This window comes from Lepisosteus oculatus, chromosome 1 (genome assembly GCF_040954835.1).
Source record: "Lepisosteus oculatus isolate fLepOcu1 chromosome 1, fLepOcu1.hap2, whole genome shotgun sequence".
In the NCBI taxonomy this organism is placed as follows: domain Eukaryota; kingdom Metazoa; phylum Chordata; class Actinopteri; order Semionotiformes; family Lepisosteidae; genus Lepisosteus; species Lepisosteus oculatus.
In genome coordinates this window covers 34111869-34128229 of record NC_090696.1, presented here as the reverse complement: position 1 = coordinate 34128229, position 16361 = coordinate 34111869, and the positions used below count along the sequence as shown (strand labels likewise).

At 37.6% G+C, this 16361-nt stretch overlaps 1 protein-coding gene across 4 annotated transcripts in view; it reads left to right on the top strand.

Annotated features, from left to right (window-relative positions):
- frem1a (Fras1 related extracellular matrix 1a) overlaps nt 1-16361 on the top strand; it is a 60794-nt gene that overhangs the window by 13831 nt on the left and 30602 nt on the right. For 2 of the 4 annotated variants that reach the window (XM_015344957.2, XM_006629720.3), the window contains exons 2-5: nt 10007-10507; nt 14574-14668; nt 15427-15737; nt 16156-16352. In XM_015344957.2, coding sequence (XP_015200443.2) covers nt 10274-10507; nt 14574-14668; nt 15427-15737; nt 16156-16352 — 837 coding nt within the window. In that variant the 5' untranslated portion in view covers nt 10007-10273. Of the gene's footprint in view, nt 1-6099; nt 6241-10006; nt 10508-14546; nt 14669-15426; nt 15738-16155; nt 16353-16361 lie in introns of those variants that run through there. The other 2 variants (XM_015344956.2, XM_069189655.1) reach the window with 2 other exon arrangements.

Sequence of the window (16361 nt, the reverse complement as noted above, 5' to 3'; positions counted from 1 at the left end):
AAATGTTTGAGAGATTTAAGGGGCAGCAAAAAGCTGGCTTTTCTCACCAGAGTCGGGCAGATACACCTTAGGGCTACTTTGGTCATGGTACAGAAAAGTCTCTGATGTGATTCATTGTGTCTGTGCTGTGTCAATCGGGCCAGTATCATTCCCGCTACAAACACAAAAACACTGTTTTTGGCAATTAAGGATCACAGACTACCTTATCTATCTCCATTAGATTGGTGTTAGGACATCTGGCCATTTCAGTTGGAAACAAGTCAGTACTTTGTTGAAAGCAAATAAATACAACACAAATGATTTCACTTCATAATAAAATTCTCCTAACTCTGCCTCACATTAATTAATTGAGGACTCAAAGTTCCCATCAGCACGTTTTGTTTTACAACAATAAATGTTTTGTTTTTCCCAATCTCACTACATTTCTATGTATTCTTCCCTCGTGTATATGTATAAGGAATCCAACAAAGTCCTTGTTTTTGTTTTCTCTGTCAAAGACAGTTTCCGCCTCTGGCTTTTGCTGGGATTCAAGTCAGTGATTCTCATACGTGTAATTATCCACAACGTTGACTAATATTAGTGTTACCCGTCACCTAATTTGGTATTTAAAATGTAAATTTCCTTACATTCTGTATCTTAATTGCTTGTAATTTATTACTCTGAGCAGACCTAGCTGGGTAAGAATGTGTTGTAAGATCATTTCACTGGCGTATAACCTTTTTGTCTTCTCACAATTCCACAGTTGTTGGAATTGGGTTCCAGTTGTTGTATCCTACACTGTGGACATCACTCTGCACCTTTTTTCACATCAGTTGCAGAACTTCCCACATTCTGGCCGTGTGTTCTAGCTTAATAATATGTTGGATTTAGCTCTTCAAGATTCCTGAATCTATGATGACTATCTAAAATGACTTCTTTCCTTACCCTCACATCACCCTTGAATAAAAAGGTTGCATATCTTTGTTCTGTTCCCCTTGCTCTCACCATTTACGCAGCCTTTCCCAATTTGTTTTTGCTTCCGATAAAGTAGTAATAATGCATTTAATGTGATCAAAAGAGAATGTCCGTACACAAAAGTACTATGATTGGTACTATGACTAGTGAGTAGTTGGCAGCAGAAATACAGGACAGGGGTATTTTTCACTTTTTTGCTATAAATATGTAAATCATGTAATATTTGACCAGATTTTGTGGTAGTAAGTTTAATGAAGCAATACAAACCTAAGAGGCAATTATCATAATGCAGATATTTGATTGCTGGCTGTTGAGGATTTCTATCTGTAGAGTGAACTAAAGTCTAAATTAGTATCCAGATAGTCAGCTGCTGACATGCATTTTGAATGGGTGCAATTCTGCAATTCTAAAATGTTAATGTAAAGTCTACGAGTAAGACAAAAATAAACATAACAACAAAATTAAAAATTTTCAGATGGTATATGCAGTAGAGTTGCCAAATAGGTATTTAGAAAGCACCATGTTCTCAAGAGTCATGTATCAGTAAGCATTCCAAGATTATTAGAGGGTAATTAAATTAAAGAGCTATGAGTTTTCTTTCTCATATTATATCCTTGGGAAGCATTAACATGTGTACAATAAGCACTGTATCGAAACAGCCGTTCTTTTTCTTTTATGTTTACGGATTAAGTTCTTCATTAAGTTTTAGGAACAGCTGGATTTAAACAATTGTCTCCTGAATCACTAGATTCCTACAGTATTATTAAAACATAGATTGATAGCTATGTGTTAAAAGGTTGCTAGAAAAACCCAATGAAAAACCTGAACAGTGAGGCTTTGATTACTTACATATGGACCACTATGACTGACAGCATGAAGCTTGTTCTAATTAAATTATATGCCAGACAGCAAGCATTGTGTCTGGCTCCTATCCAGGTTAAACATTTTCTGGGAGGCTAATTACTATAAAAGTTTCACTGGCACTGAACACAGGCCATTTGATATGATAACCTAAGGACAGACAGAATGGACTTCCTGATCATTTACAGCAGGGATTTGAAATGTGACACAGCTGTACCCAGAAGTAATAAAAGTGGCCTTGGCAAAGTTATTTAGGAAGCCCCCATAAAACGCTCTCAAGGAATAGATTTTCCAATCCCCAAAAAAACGAGTCTGAGACAGCTGGAGCATTTAGCCTCCTTGCTGGTCAAGACCCCATCGTTTTTTCAGTATTATATGTTTTCACTTTTATCCAGAATGCATGACTTGCTATGATGTTCTTTTAAATACAGATCGTGTTCTCAGCAAGTTTTATTAAACATGTGCATGTGTGAAATGAAATAAGATGGCACCTGACTGATGTGAGAGCTCCTTAGATCCAATTCTGATAACATTGATTCATCACTTGTGACTGATATTTTGGTGAATTTCACAAACCTATGTGTGTTGATTTTGCAGGGGGGGGGCGGCACTCTGCGATAATCAGTTGGAATCAGAACAGAACAAAATTCAGAGTTTACTCCCTTTCCACAACCAGACCACCCCTTTACACTGACAGCCCCTCCTGGGGGCCTATGGTCATTCATCATCTGGCGGTGACCTCTAATCCTTTCCAGAAGTCATACCTCCAGGGAGAGCAGTACCACTCAGGTCACGGGGCCAATCAATGGGCTGACTGTCCTAATTGTTCCACACCACACATCACTGCCTCCAGCCGAAGGCTGTGCCTTCACCCCTCAAGTCACTCGGCCATTACGCAAATTTAAACATGATGAAAAATGAAATGAAGTTGAAGGCGTATGTGAACCAAAAGATTGTGTGGTCAATATGAGCTGAAAGTCTATATGTTTATTTTGTCCATAATTCAGAACAATATGGAACACCATGCACTTTTTTTCACTTTCCCTTTTTTTGGGGACTGTTTATAAACACTTGTGCATGACTAACAAAACACAATCATTTTCTGTTTAATGTCTGGACTATTCTTCTATACGGTATGTTAGGTAGCACAACATTCAGTCTACACCAGTCTTTGAAACATCTTTACTTACATTTTCCAGACATGTTTTTAAATGTGTAATATTTCTGAACACAATTTGGATTCCATGAAAAATCATCCATGTTCTTTGCTCCTGAAATTATTACTCCACTGCAAAAAACCCCAACAAATAATCCGTGCTATATGTAATGTTCACTACTGGCAGTATGACGACTGTAATTATCTAAATGATTTTAAAAAGACTGAAGGTTTGAACAAAGTCTTATTTTTGCGTTAATGTACCATTATGCTAATTTACAATTTAAGTAATGTGAAACAGGTTACATATTTGTGTCTTATAGTACTGAAGGAGTGTAATTCGTACACATTGTCCTATTAAACAGGTAGTTCACAGTGAACCATTTGTAAAACATTTGGCTTCATTAGTACTTCCCTGCCACACTGATTTATGTCCACCACCAACCAGGCATTGTGTGAGGCTGTAAACTGATATTCAGACTGGCAGAACAGCAGAGAATGGCCTCTCAGATGAGGAATGTGTCACGAAGCAGTTCTTTCCGGGCCCTATGCAGACGACACGATCCGGTTGGTGAAGACACAGTAGGAATAAAATCATGCAGGAGAAGGGATGGAGACAAGGGGGTGTGTCCAAGGAGTGCAGGTGTCCAAGGGAAGTGAGTCCGGGGCAAACAATCCATATAGGGAATCCAAACAGGTAATCAGAATCAAAGGCAAAAGTCCATGGCCAGGCGATCCACCCGGGGGGGGAACAGGAACCGGGTCAGAACCGGCGAGGGGAATCAGGAACAGAAAGTTAAAAGCATAACGGAGCCAGACGCAACAGGACCCCAGGCTCTCATGAAACAGAATTCAATGAGGAACCTCGGGTGATGTCTATGCCTAGCTTCTAAGGTGGAACTAAAGAGGGGTTGGAATAAGGGACAGGTGTGGGGAATGAGGTAGAACGAGGAAGGGCTGGAGCGCCCTTAAGAGGAGGAGTAGCGATTGTGACAGAATGTCAGGAGAGCTTGGAGAGCATCTTGAATGGTTTGTAATCCTGCCATCTTGCTCTTCAAAAGTATTGCCCTGCTGCAAAAATAAATACCTATCAGGTTATCTTCAATGTATCTTTATGAAAACCACAACAGTAAACCATTGTTTCTTTCTGAGAAAGTTTATTGTTCGATAAAAAGTATCCACTTAGAAACATTCTATTGTAAGTGTACTGTATACCTGTACAGGGTTAGAGATATTTAATAAAAAATACTAAAGCAGGCTGAAACTGACAACAAAATGCTAGTGAAATGTGCTTTTCACTTGGTTCATGTCATATATGTACCAATATCTTCTTTAGATCATGATGTAGGTCATGATATCAATAAAATATTAGATTAATATTCAAGACTGGCGATTTAATTGATGGCGGAATATAATAATAAATAATAATTGCTTACACCTATATAGCGCTTTTATGGACACTCCACTCAAAGCACTTTACAAGTAACGGGGGCTCCCCTCCACCACCACCAATGTACAGCATCCACCTGGATAATGCGACTGCAGCCATAGTGTACCAGAGAGCTCACCACACATTAGCTATCAGTAGGGAGGAGAGCAGGTTTTATGTCTCATCCCAAGGACGGCGCCTGTCACTATACTGTGGCATTAGGACCCGCATGGACCGCAGGGTGAGCAGCGTATTTAAGAGGAAAAAGAAATGTGTTGTATTCTTCATTATGTAGGATTACACAAAACACAAAACAGTTTCTCAGTAATCATACAGTAGGTTAAAATTTTACAGAAATGAAAGGAAAATCTTCAGTGTTTTCAGTGGCCCAGTAGTGGTTGTTTCATGGCTTTATTTACTAGACAGTGAAATGTATGTCTTGGTCCTTATTAGGTCAGCACTGGAATCCTATTGTATTGCTTCCACCGGCTGGACAGATTGCAGCTGTGTTATTTTTTTTCCGCCTCCCTACTCTGAAAAATGGGCTCTTTTTTTTGCTTGACTATAATTCTGCTGGAACCAGAGGGCAAGTTGATAATGGGACAGATGACACAAGTTCTGATAATTCACAGGCCTGCATGAAAGCACATCTCATTCAAAGCAGAGAGAGCACAAGAAGAGGTATCTGGTAACAAGCCAGGAATATTGTCCAAAGGACAAGAGGGGAAAAGTCCTAATAAATAAACAGAGACGTCTCAAATTCTGTAAGACTCAAGTGTCACGATGACCGCCAACCTGCCCAGATCAGCCCCCAAGAGAGCTAACCAGTGCCAACACCGGGGCGATAATTATAAGCTCCGCCGCATGTGTTAACTCAGCACCAGACGCCCTACCGTGTGGCCGGCTGCAGTATTTAAGCCATTCAAACCTGCTTCTGGCTGCTCGGTATTGAGTCTACTCTTTGAGAGCTCTACCTGGCGTTTATTCTGTCTGCTTCATATCAGAAATAAGACCTAGTTTTCTAAGATCTGCAGGGTTAACTGCAAGGCTAACGTTTACCTTGACTCACTTGCAATGAAGCAAAACAGATTTTGAGTTATCAAGATGACAAGCTACTTACAATTAATGATTTTTTCTTTTCCCAGACCAGGCAAACTCTTCATGAAATCATGTTAATTTTCAAACATAACTAAAATATGTGGTTTTTGTATTGTATTGTGGTATTTTGTGGTAAAGTGATTATTTATCACTTTTTAAAGTCACAGCTGCACACTGTTGTATCCAAATGTATGTTTAATTCTTTTGTCATAAAAACATACAGTACACCTTTAAAGATTTAGAAAAAGAAGCATTTTAGAGATGTCTTCTGTTGCTCATTGGATGCTTTAAAACATGGATGGACAACAAAAGAAAATTAAAATTACCTCTTCATTTTTTTATTTTAGAAAGACCATGGTACTTTGTTGCATTTTTATTAAAACTTATAAAGGCATGGTCTTATCTTAACAACTGTTAAAATATACCAGTCATAATAGTGTAGGAACAGCATTCTGTGTGTGTGATTATAAACAAGCCAAGCATTTTCAGAATGCCCTGTTATCTTAGGGAGGACTGAAACGTCAGCCTTCTGGATAGTGTCAAGTCTGACAGAAATTGAGAGCTGCACATTTTTCTTTCATACTGTTTAGTTGAGCACAAAGGAGGTTTAAAAAGAGAGCTACCCCCTCTCTTCATGTCTCTCTTTCTCTGTCTACTGCCTTTCTAGATCACTTAAAACTTACTGCCTTGTGTTCTTTACATCTTGAACTCGCCTACTTTACCCAAGGACTGTTCCTGTGAGGTAGTAAATTAATTATTACTATTATCATTCTGTTTATGTGTTGTTCTTTAAACACCCTTTGACAATTTTCTTGCTCAGAATTAAATAGAAACAAATCATGTTGCTCCAGAGGATATCTTTCTCTTAATTTGTTCAACATTATTTGTAAAACTCTGAAGGTGGCAGTCAAGCAGAGGATTAAAATAGGTGTGGTAAAACAAAAATAACATTTAAAAGTATTTTTCAGTAATTTTGCATTAAAATGGGCTCTGTTTTGAAAAAAACTTCCCCCTGGAGCAAAATACTTGAAGTGGTCTTGTTTATCACTTATCACTAATAAGACATTACACTGGCATTTTAAAACAATCTTCTAACAAATCAATATGTAAATTGCTCTCTTACTGAGGTGAAGAAATTATCCTGCAACATCCTCAGCCGATCAATTTTGATTTGATTAAAGCACAAATTACTATTTATGATTCTTTCAAATTATTTTTAATTAGTGGTATCAGTCATGTTTGCTTAATATAATAATGTAATAACAGTAAATAAAAGGAGGTGCTGTATAAAATGTATATCTTAGATTGATAGTGGTGTTCATAATGGAATCATAGGAACTTTGTATTTATTTACAGGAAATTATCTTTTTATAAAGAAAATACAATAAAACAGTTTTTAAACCTACAAGTTTGTAAAGAAGAATCAGTAAACAACCTCTCTCGATTGCTATGTCTGTCATTTCAGCTGTTTATTCTCAGGAGTTATACACAATGAAAGTGACAATTATGTTTCTGGATAAATGTATGCTTTACTCTTTTTACTGTTTGATTTTCCTTGGTTAAAAACTAATAGATTTGAAACTGTTTGGTTCAAATTAACTTGGGAATTCATATTCAGTGTGCTTCCTTTGAAATAGTGTGATACTTTTTATTATGACACACATAGCAAAAAAGACATTTTAACTGACCTGTCTGTAATTTGTCATTGCTATTCTGTGTGATTCCTATATAAAATAATATTTTATGAAAAAGTAATGCTTGTCTTATAATTAATCTGTAAATGTGCATTGTGAATGTGTGCACATCAGTGTGACAAAGCAGAATTGTTTCTGCCTGTAGTTACTGATGAAGTGTTTCATGCTGTCATGCCTCTTATCTCTTAAGGCAGGGATGGAAGCCCTACTGTACGGAAACTCGCAGAGCCATCTGGTTTCACCTCCACCTCTGACCTGTTCACCTCTGACTTAAATTGCTTTAAATAAACTAATTGTTTAAATATGAAATGATCAGCTGCTGATTGAAAACTACATGTAAAACTTGTAGGACTCCTGTCTATAGGCCTGTGAAACTCATAACCTTGAAAGTTTGTTCTTCTGAAGTATGCAAAATATGGAAACATTCAACAGTGTTTTTTTGTTGGTTTGTGTTTTAGTTTTTGGCCTAACTGCAGTAGAAAATAATTCTGTAGTGCAATGGATCAATTTTCCATTTGTGGCTTGTTACAAAATTGCATTAATCTTTCAAGATAAATGATTAGGATTGGTAATTGCTACCAACATTGTTCTTATTCCTATGTTTCAGGGCTTCCCTCATTCAGGTGTCAGGTGGAAATTAATAAATTGGACTTCTGAAGAAGGCAAAATTCACCCACTCTTTTGTGGAAGAATTCGACACATTGTCATTCCTCGCTGTGTCTCTGTGTTTTTCACAGATTGCTCATTAAGTTCTGTTTAGTCAGAAATAAATGTAGGCAAGTGGAGATACACTGAAGTTGTTTGAAACAATATACTTGAAATTGGGTATTTCTGAAACTCAGGCACAAGCGCAGACACAAGTAAAGCCCAAACAAGAAATCAGTTGAAGACGTCAGTTAACATCAGTAATGTAGATCACAGCTGGAATGAAAACTAGCAGACACAAGGGTCCCACAGGATGGGGGCTGACGAACACGGCTGTAGAAGGTGATGGAAGACAGACAAATACAATTGGACAATTAATGCAGTTGTGCAGTACTAGGTGGCAAAGCCTGTTCTAAGTCCTTGTTTATCGATTCCCATTTTAGAGATTTTGAGCAGTTTAATTTCTCCATTACAAGTGCTGATGGTTAACTGAATCTCATACAGTACTTGATATATACTCTGATTCTTCAGAAGTGGACAAAAACTGAATTCTCTGTGTTCCTAAAAAATGTAAACTCCACACAAAGGTTTTAGCTGTCCATTGAGCTCCAGTTTGAAGCTGCAGTTGTTTGAAATAGCAGTTGTCCTTCTCTGGTCTCTAGAGGTATCTCTGGAGGTATCAGATTTTAGGCAGTTGTATTCTTCATAATATGTGACTGCACCAGCTGTTTAAAAAACGTCTGACAATTCAATTTAAATGAATTGAAGGTCTGAATGAATTGAAAACAGACATGCAAAGATCAAGACAATCTTCATTCATTTCCTTTTTTTTAATTATATAATGTTAGCATGCCCAGAGGGGTTGGGCAACCAGTTGACCTTGGACTGCTGGAGTTTTTTTTCTCCTTATTAAGGAGTTTTTGGTTCCTCTACTCCCTTGTCTTCTGGTCTTCTGTTCTGTATTGACAACATGTATGGTCACTTGCATTGTTAAGCACCTTGGGGCAACCTTATTGTGAAAGGCGCTATATAAAAATACATTGAATTTCATTTGTAGAAATCAATGTTCATGAATTATGAATACATTTTTAATCAGAATATGTTTCCCAAAATATTAGTGTGTTGAGACCCATATCCATACTTCTGACCACACTCGATTATTCGATCTGTGAAAGGTAAAAACTGTAAGTCCCTGTTGTAAAAAAGATTATTGTGAAGTTTTACTTCACAGGAAAAAATGTTATCATGAAGGTAAATGTCTTGCAAGAATAGTGCAAGAGTTCTCAAAGTGTATACATAAAATCCTAACGAGATAAAAAAACAGAAAATACTGTATACCGGGAACAAAAACAGTTTGAATAAACCACAAAATTGCCTCCACGCTTCTGAGAATGTTCAGTTCACTCTTCTGATTTTAGACATGTTTTCAGTTCAAATTCACTTGCACAAATATTTCTCTGGACAGACGCTTTCAGGCTTTGTTTTAGAAAGATTTAGTTTTTTTCAAATATATCTAAGCATTTTATCACTAACCTTGAATGTTGCAGCTGCAAAATATCCTTTTACCATTTAAGCACATGTGACACGCTTAAGAGCTCACACTGTCCTTGACTTTGACACTCCTTCATCATTTTAAGGGTGACAGAGTTAGGGTGATCAAAGATCAAGATAATGGTGGTAATAGGCCCATCGTAAGTAAATATTAATTCTATTTTAGCTTTGTTTGAGATACAGATATTAATAAGTTTTAGTATACTGTATAACTCAACTGAATTAAATTAACCTCAGACTGCACTGTATGAATCTATGAATAGATGAATACTGTATATACAGTATGTTTCTATTCTATACTTTCCCTGGCTTAAGTCATCTCCTCAGCTAATAATAATAATTGTGAAATGAAGGGTTTGTGAAAGCATTTGTGCAATATGGTTATGTGTGTTTGCTTGCAAAAAACAGTTTTTGATTCTGTGAGATTATTACATTATGTTATTACATTATTTATTATACTATTTACTATATCACATTTTAATTATTATTGCTACTTTATTACTATGTCCAGATCCTTCTTGAGTCTGTAGTGAGTCTCCAGTGACTCACGGCAAAACTCTATGCAAGAAACCATGCTGAACTTCTAATGTGACAAATGCATTTTTTTTCCTTTTTCAGCAATACCCACTTTTCTGGACTTCTGAAGGATGTTAAGAGTGAAAATACCCACAAAGCCAAATCGTCTGCAGACTTAGTGATTCCACAGAAGTTCATATTTATTGATACAGCCTTGAAACTCAACCCCTGATGAAGAACGGCTTTTTATCACAAGCACATGTGAGCACATTGCCTCCTCAACCACCGAGCAGAAAGACGTCCTTTTAAGCAGAAGGATATTTATCCTTTCTCCCACTGTTTTATGAAGAATCGGGGTGTGATCTCAACATGATGAGAGTGACATGGAGAATGGAGGAACTGGTGATCCTGTTGTGTGCTGTACAGTGGGCACAGGGCTCTCTGGTCAAAGTCAACAGAGGGATGAAGGTGATGAAAGGTCAGTCAGCATTCCTGCAGGAGGACGACCTGCAGTTTGATATCCCAAAAGAGAAGGATGCTTGCAAAGTGGAGGTCATCACCAACGAGCCTATCACCCAGAGAGTGGGAACACTGACACCACAGGTACTGCTGCACTTGGTACTGTAATCTGTCTTTACTTCATTTCTCATGGTTTGTTCTTTTTCTTTCTTTAAAAAGGATATGTGTTCTTTATCTATTTCCCTTTTTTCTTTTTTAACTTGATCATCTTCTCCTCTGAAAACGGTGACAGAAAACAATGGCCAATAAGGCCAAAACAATTGTAGGTGTTGGTCACGCTCGTTAGGCTCTAGATATTTTCTTTAGCCTTTTATGCTCCTTCTTTGTCAATGACCAGGGGCCTATGCTGGACTTCCAGAATACATAGTAGTTCAGGTGGTTCATAGTAGTTCAGTAGTTCACCCTCACACCTGAAGAAGGCTCCACGGCAGAAACGTTGTGTTTTCTTTCTTTTTTTTTTCAGCATGGAATAAACCTATTACTTGTTCCTTTCCAGAATACATGTCACTGAGATTCATTACAGAGGAAAGACTAAAAAGAAAATAAAAAAAGTGATGCTTAGAATAAAGTATCGCTCTAATTTATGTGAATTTGTGGAGGAGGTCATGATTTGTTACATTCTATTTAGTCATAAATATGCCACTTCATGTTCTTAATAAGGCACACTTAAAATAAACTCACTACTAACTCCTTAGACGAGACTTTAATTTATCTATTGAATTATTGCATTTTTTATGTTTATATTCTTCAGGACAAGGCATATTGCCAACATCTTCATAAGTTGTCGCTGGTTACATCTGAGATGTGCTTGGTCTACCTTTCATTTTGCTTTTTGTATCTGAGTAATGGAAATATCCTTTTGGACTGCACTGCCTTTTGCTATTTGCCCCTCTTGTTCTTGTTTGGCTCTTGTAAGGACTTTTATGAAAATTAGCAAACATTCGTACAAGTGAAACAAATCTCCATTTGTACTGTACTAAATCATTCTGGAATGAGGTGCACCTTTCAACAGCCTTATAATATACAGTATGACTTCAGCCCCAGTTTCCGCAGCAGGCTTGATGCCAGCAGATCGGTGAAGTGCAGCATCAATTCTCTGTGCCAGAACACGATTCTGTTGAGTTCCAACTTGTTCATTTATTCAGACCGCTAGTCACAGAACAAGAGAAACACAAATTGAAACAAGCTAAGGGCTGTATTAATAAAACTTTTAAATAAATACCTAAAGATTTTCCCTGACCCACAAAAATTAGGAAGGTGGCACTAATCTTTGGATAGTAGTTTATGACTTATTAAAACTGACTTAACTGTTTTTGTAACATTAGAATTTGGTATTTTCTGTTTTTGAACTCAGGTGGTAGAATTAAAATGGCACAAAGGTTATGAATATGACCCTATGTTTGCATCAATAAGATTAAGACATAATGTTACTTATATTGTTTCAGTAGCACTGTTCCTTGTGCTAAAATACAGAGCCCACTGAACTCATTGAATTTAATCAAAATGCCAGGTGCTTAATTTTTCCTATTAAGGTTTAGATAAAATTGACTTGATTTGTTGATTCTATCAGTATAAAAAGACATTCAGAAACACATGCTTTATATTAGTATTAAGACACTGAAAGATACAACTGTGTCCTATTCGAGTAATGAAGATCACCTGGTTGTCATGAGCATGATTAAATGTCTTCTCATATGAGAGAAATTACCCAGAGAATGAGATCAGCAATCTATCAATCTTCAACAATCATGACACTGGTCCATAAACCAAGAGACAACCCTTTGAGGGGCACTCCCCTTCCTGGAAAGAACACAGTTCACATAGAGGTTGAGGACTGCATCACATCCATATCCTCCACCTCCATCATCATTGTCAGACTGCAGTGGATAAAGTATGAAAACTTCATAAAACAAATAACCCACCTGCTTCAGTTGACTGACTGCCGCTTGCCATCTGCATGAGAATTATATCATGGGTAAAATGCTGCTAAGAGACAAACGTCTCTTTGTAAAAGTATCTGAGGTAGCAAAAGAGAAAATGGCCCTGTGTTACTCATTGATGACTGCTGTTATGCTTTTGACCAACATGACAGAAGCAAGTGTGCACACGTCATCGTAAGCATCGTGCAAGTGGAGCAGAAGAAGAGTGCTAATGCTATATGTTAAGGGGACCTCCTTTATCATAAGATCACTGCTGGTACAATTTGAGAGCACCCTTACAGTTTAGCAATACTGTACACTGAGAAAGGCTTTCTGGCCAACGGTTTTTCTGTTCCTGTATGCCCAACCTGAAGTAGACAAGCAAGACCCCACAATACTAGAATAACTAGAATAATAGAGACAAGAAAACAATCTCAAAGTCTTGCCATAGCCTTTTTCTTCTTCAGTGTTTAAAATATTTTATTACGCCCATTAGACTTGAGTGCTGTTTTTGTTGTCCATCAGTACTATATATCAGTACTATATATTAAAAATGAATAATTAAACACAATTAATTTATCCAAACATCATTTTCCTTTTGTCTCAGTATCAGAAACTATAAGTAGAGTGTATACTTGAGATGTGTTAATAGAAGAAGGCCTGTGTTTCCTATTTTGCCATCAGCTATATCATCCTACAACTCACAGCTGAAGTTCAGCAGGTGTGAGCCTGGTCAGTACCTGGATGAGAGACCTCCTGCTATAACTAAGGTTGCTGCTGGAAGAAGTGTTAGTGGGGCCAGTAGGGTGCTCTCACCCTGCGGTCTGTGGGGTCCTAATGCCCCACTATAGTGTTGGGGACACTATACTGTAAAAAAGACACTATCCTATCCTTTGGATGAGATGTACAGCTGAGATCCTGATTCTCTTTGGTCATTAATCCAAGATTGTTTCTCAAAAAGAGTAAAGGTGTTAACCCTGGTGTCCTGGCCAAATTTCCACTCAGGTTTTACCAATCACGGCCTCCTAATAATCTCCATGACGGGCTTCATCACTCCGTTCTCCTCCTGTCTGGTAGCTAATGTGTAGTGAGTGTACTGGCGCAGTTTGGTTGCTGTTGCATCATTCAAGTAGGTAGTACTGGAGCAGAGTCCTCTTTTCCTGTAAAGTGCTTTGAGTGGAGTGTAAAAGAGCTATATAAATGTAAGGATTATTTATTTTTAAATTTCAATTTTACAAACTCACACCATAAATTGATTTCGCTGTGGTGCTTCAAATAAATTGTGTCTCATTGTTAGTGCTATATTCTAGAATGTAAGACTTGCTAACTTGGCAGAGTTGTTGAATAGGTCATTCAGTCAGGAGGAGGAACAGGTACAACCTAAGAGACATGTAACAAGACTTCTCAGTTCTCTGTCAAGAAAAAAAAACAAACATGATTTAGCGCTACAAACTTGATGTTTTCTGGAAATCAGGTCATGACTTCTCTCTTGAAAGCACATTTTCTTTAAATGGAAACATTATTTTAAATAATTTGTGATAAAGACACATTGTTGTTCCTAGTCCATTAGCTATCCATGTAAGGGTGTCATGCTTTTATATATTTTGTTGTTTTCAAGGCTGTCCTTTGAAGTGTGGCAGTTGACACCAGCATAAGCACATTCCTTTGTCTGCTACAACCCACTTCTGTTCTGTTTCATTGCATTGGAATGTGTAGGAATGCAGGCATTATTCGTACTGTGTTTAATTTACAGTCACAACTTTACTGCTTGCCCAAACTCCCCCAGTGGATGAAGGATAATGTAAAAAAGCAATACACAGAGGTCTGTATCCTATTGAATACAAAGTGACAGACTTTTTTTTCTCCTGACATTTGACATTTCCATTCTTCTGTTCAGTGATATGGTGGTGTGGGTATAAAACAAACCACTGTGAAAATCCAGAGACTTTTGTGCTTATACGCTGTTATCTACTACGGAGGTGCCCCAAGATAGTAAGTAAGGCATTTCCTCAACAGAAACGCAGGCCTTTAATACAGACCTGGCCACCAGAGAAAAGAGGCCAATGGTAATGTAAATCCATACATGAAGTCATACTTACTATTCTCTTCATGGTCCATATGTACAAACCTATGAAAAGACCACAGTAGACAGGATGTCAGCTCATGGAAGTGACAGGTTTTGTTGTTTCCTTTTTTCCTGGTAGATATTTTCATGATACACATTCTTCCAGGTCTTTGACTGTCACTTTCTGACAGATGAAGTGAAATATGTCCACAACGGCTGTCCAATTCTGGACGAAGACCAAGTCATGCTTCGGCTTTACAGGTAAGTTAAATCAAGGAGACGATTTAATTCTAATAACTTAATTTCATCTTGCCTCTGGCTCACAGGACTGTGACCTCAGTCCTGGAGACCTGCAATATCTTCTACATTTAATCTGATGTTGAATACTGAATAATATTCTTTTTCTGAATCATTTGTCAATCACACTTCATTCACCACTTAAGGTGCTTGAAAATATTTAAATGTGAATATCATATTTAATTTTTTTCCTCAGAAGGAAAATATACGGTTAAACTGGACAAACATTCAAACTCAGTGATTTCTACCAGGAAAATATATGACATTTCACTTGTGAAAATTAAATAAAGGAAGGCGAGTGAGTGACCTTAGAACTATTAAGCCCTGTCCGTGCTACAAAAATAATTATCCACTGGCACTGTGTAGGTAACACCTCATAAAAGCAAATCTAGACTATGTGTATTTTGTCATCTCTCAAATAGGAGGATTAATCTTCATGTCATTGTATCTTAACTAGATACAATGTATTTTATTGACACAGGAACTCTGCCACAGTACATGCCATAGAAGTACAGTGTGTGTATACCATGTACAAAGAAAGCATATAGTTGAAAGTCCATAGGTTTCTCAAAGATTCAAAAGCTAATACTGAAAAATAACAAGTACTGTAGTTTATGATATGTTCAAGCACATTAAGCCAAATTTAGAAATACCCACAAGCTACAAATAACACTTTAAATCCTACAAAGTAAAGGAGATTAATGAGTCTACCTTCTGTTCAGATTTACAGAAACAGAGACCCACACAGAGGTCTTCCTTCTCCGCGTAGAGCTGACTAGACCCGATTGCAACATCATCAAGCTAGGTCCAAAGTCCTTGGAGGTGCCTGAGTTTTACAGCCTGTCGGACACTCTCGACGGCAATGTGGTGTCCTTTCACTATGACCCTAGGCCAAACCTGGAGTGTACAGTGAGAGTGGCCACCCAGGAGACACATCTTCCTGCCCATGGGCAGCTAGTGATTGGGGAGCCTGAGCTTGTTGAGCCAAGAGGAGATGAGCCACACAGCTTTGTCCCAATTCGACAGAGAATAAGTATGCTTTAGTGATTTAGTGAGCTTTAGTGATTCTTTTTTTTTTTTAAGGACGGTATAATCTGTGTGCAGAGGTGAAAATCCTATTATAACCCTGTGTGACCCAGAAGAAACATCAAAGAGCCATTGTCTTAGATTATTGTATGTTGCATTTAGATGGCAAGTGTTACATCCCTCTGGAAGAAATTCAGTCAGCGATTATATTCTTATAATCTTCTGTTATGAGATCTGTCTATGTCAGTGTTTAAACTGATTTACTAAAATCCCAGTATGTTACATTGTCAGTAAACTGTAAAGATGTCTGTTAATGCTGTATGCTCTTTGGGATTGTGTCTCTCCATAAAGTCTAAAATCATAAAATGGCCCAGAAGATTTATGGCCTAGAAGAATTTACTGTTATTGTATTATTTTACCCACAGTGAACAGGGCTGGGGCCAAGTGTAAAGATGAGATCTGCCGCAAAGGACTGAAACTGGTCCAGACCACCAAAGTGCCCTGTGATGACTTCCTGGTAACAGGCCTTAGATATCAGCACTTAGATCCACCCTCTCCTAATGTTGACTACATTGCTATAAGACTTGACCTCACTGACACCAGGAGCAAGAACATAATCCAGGTAGTAATC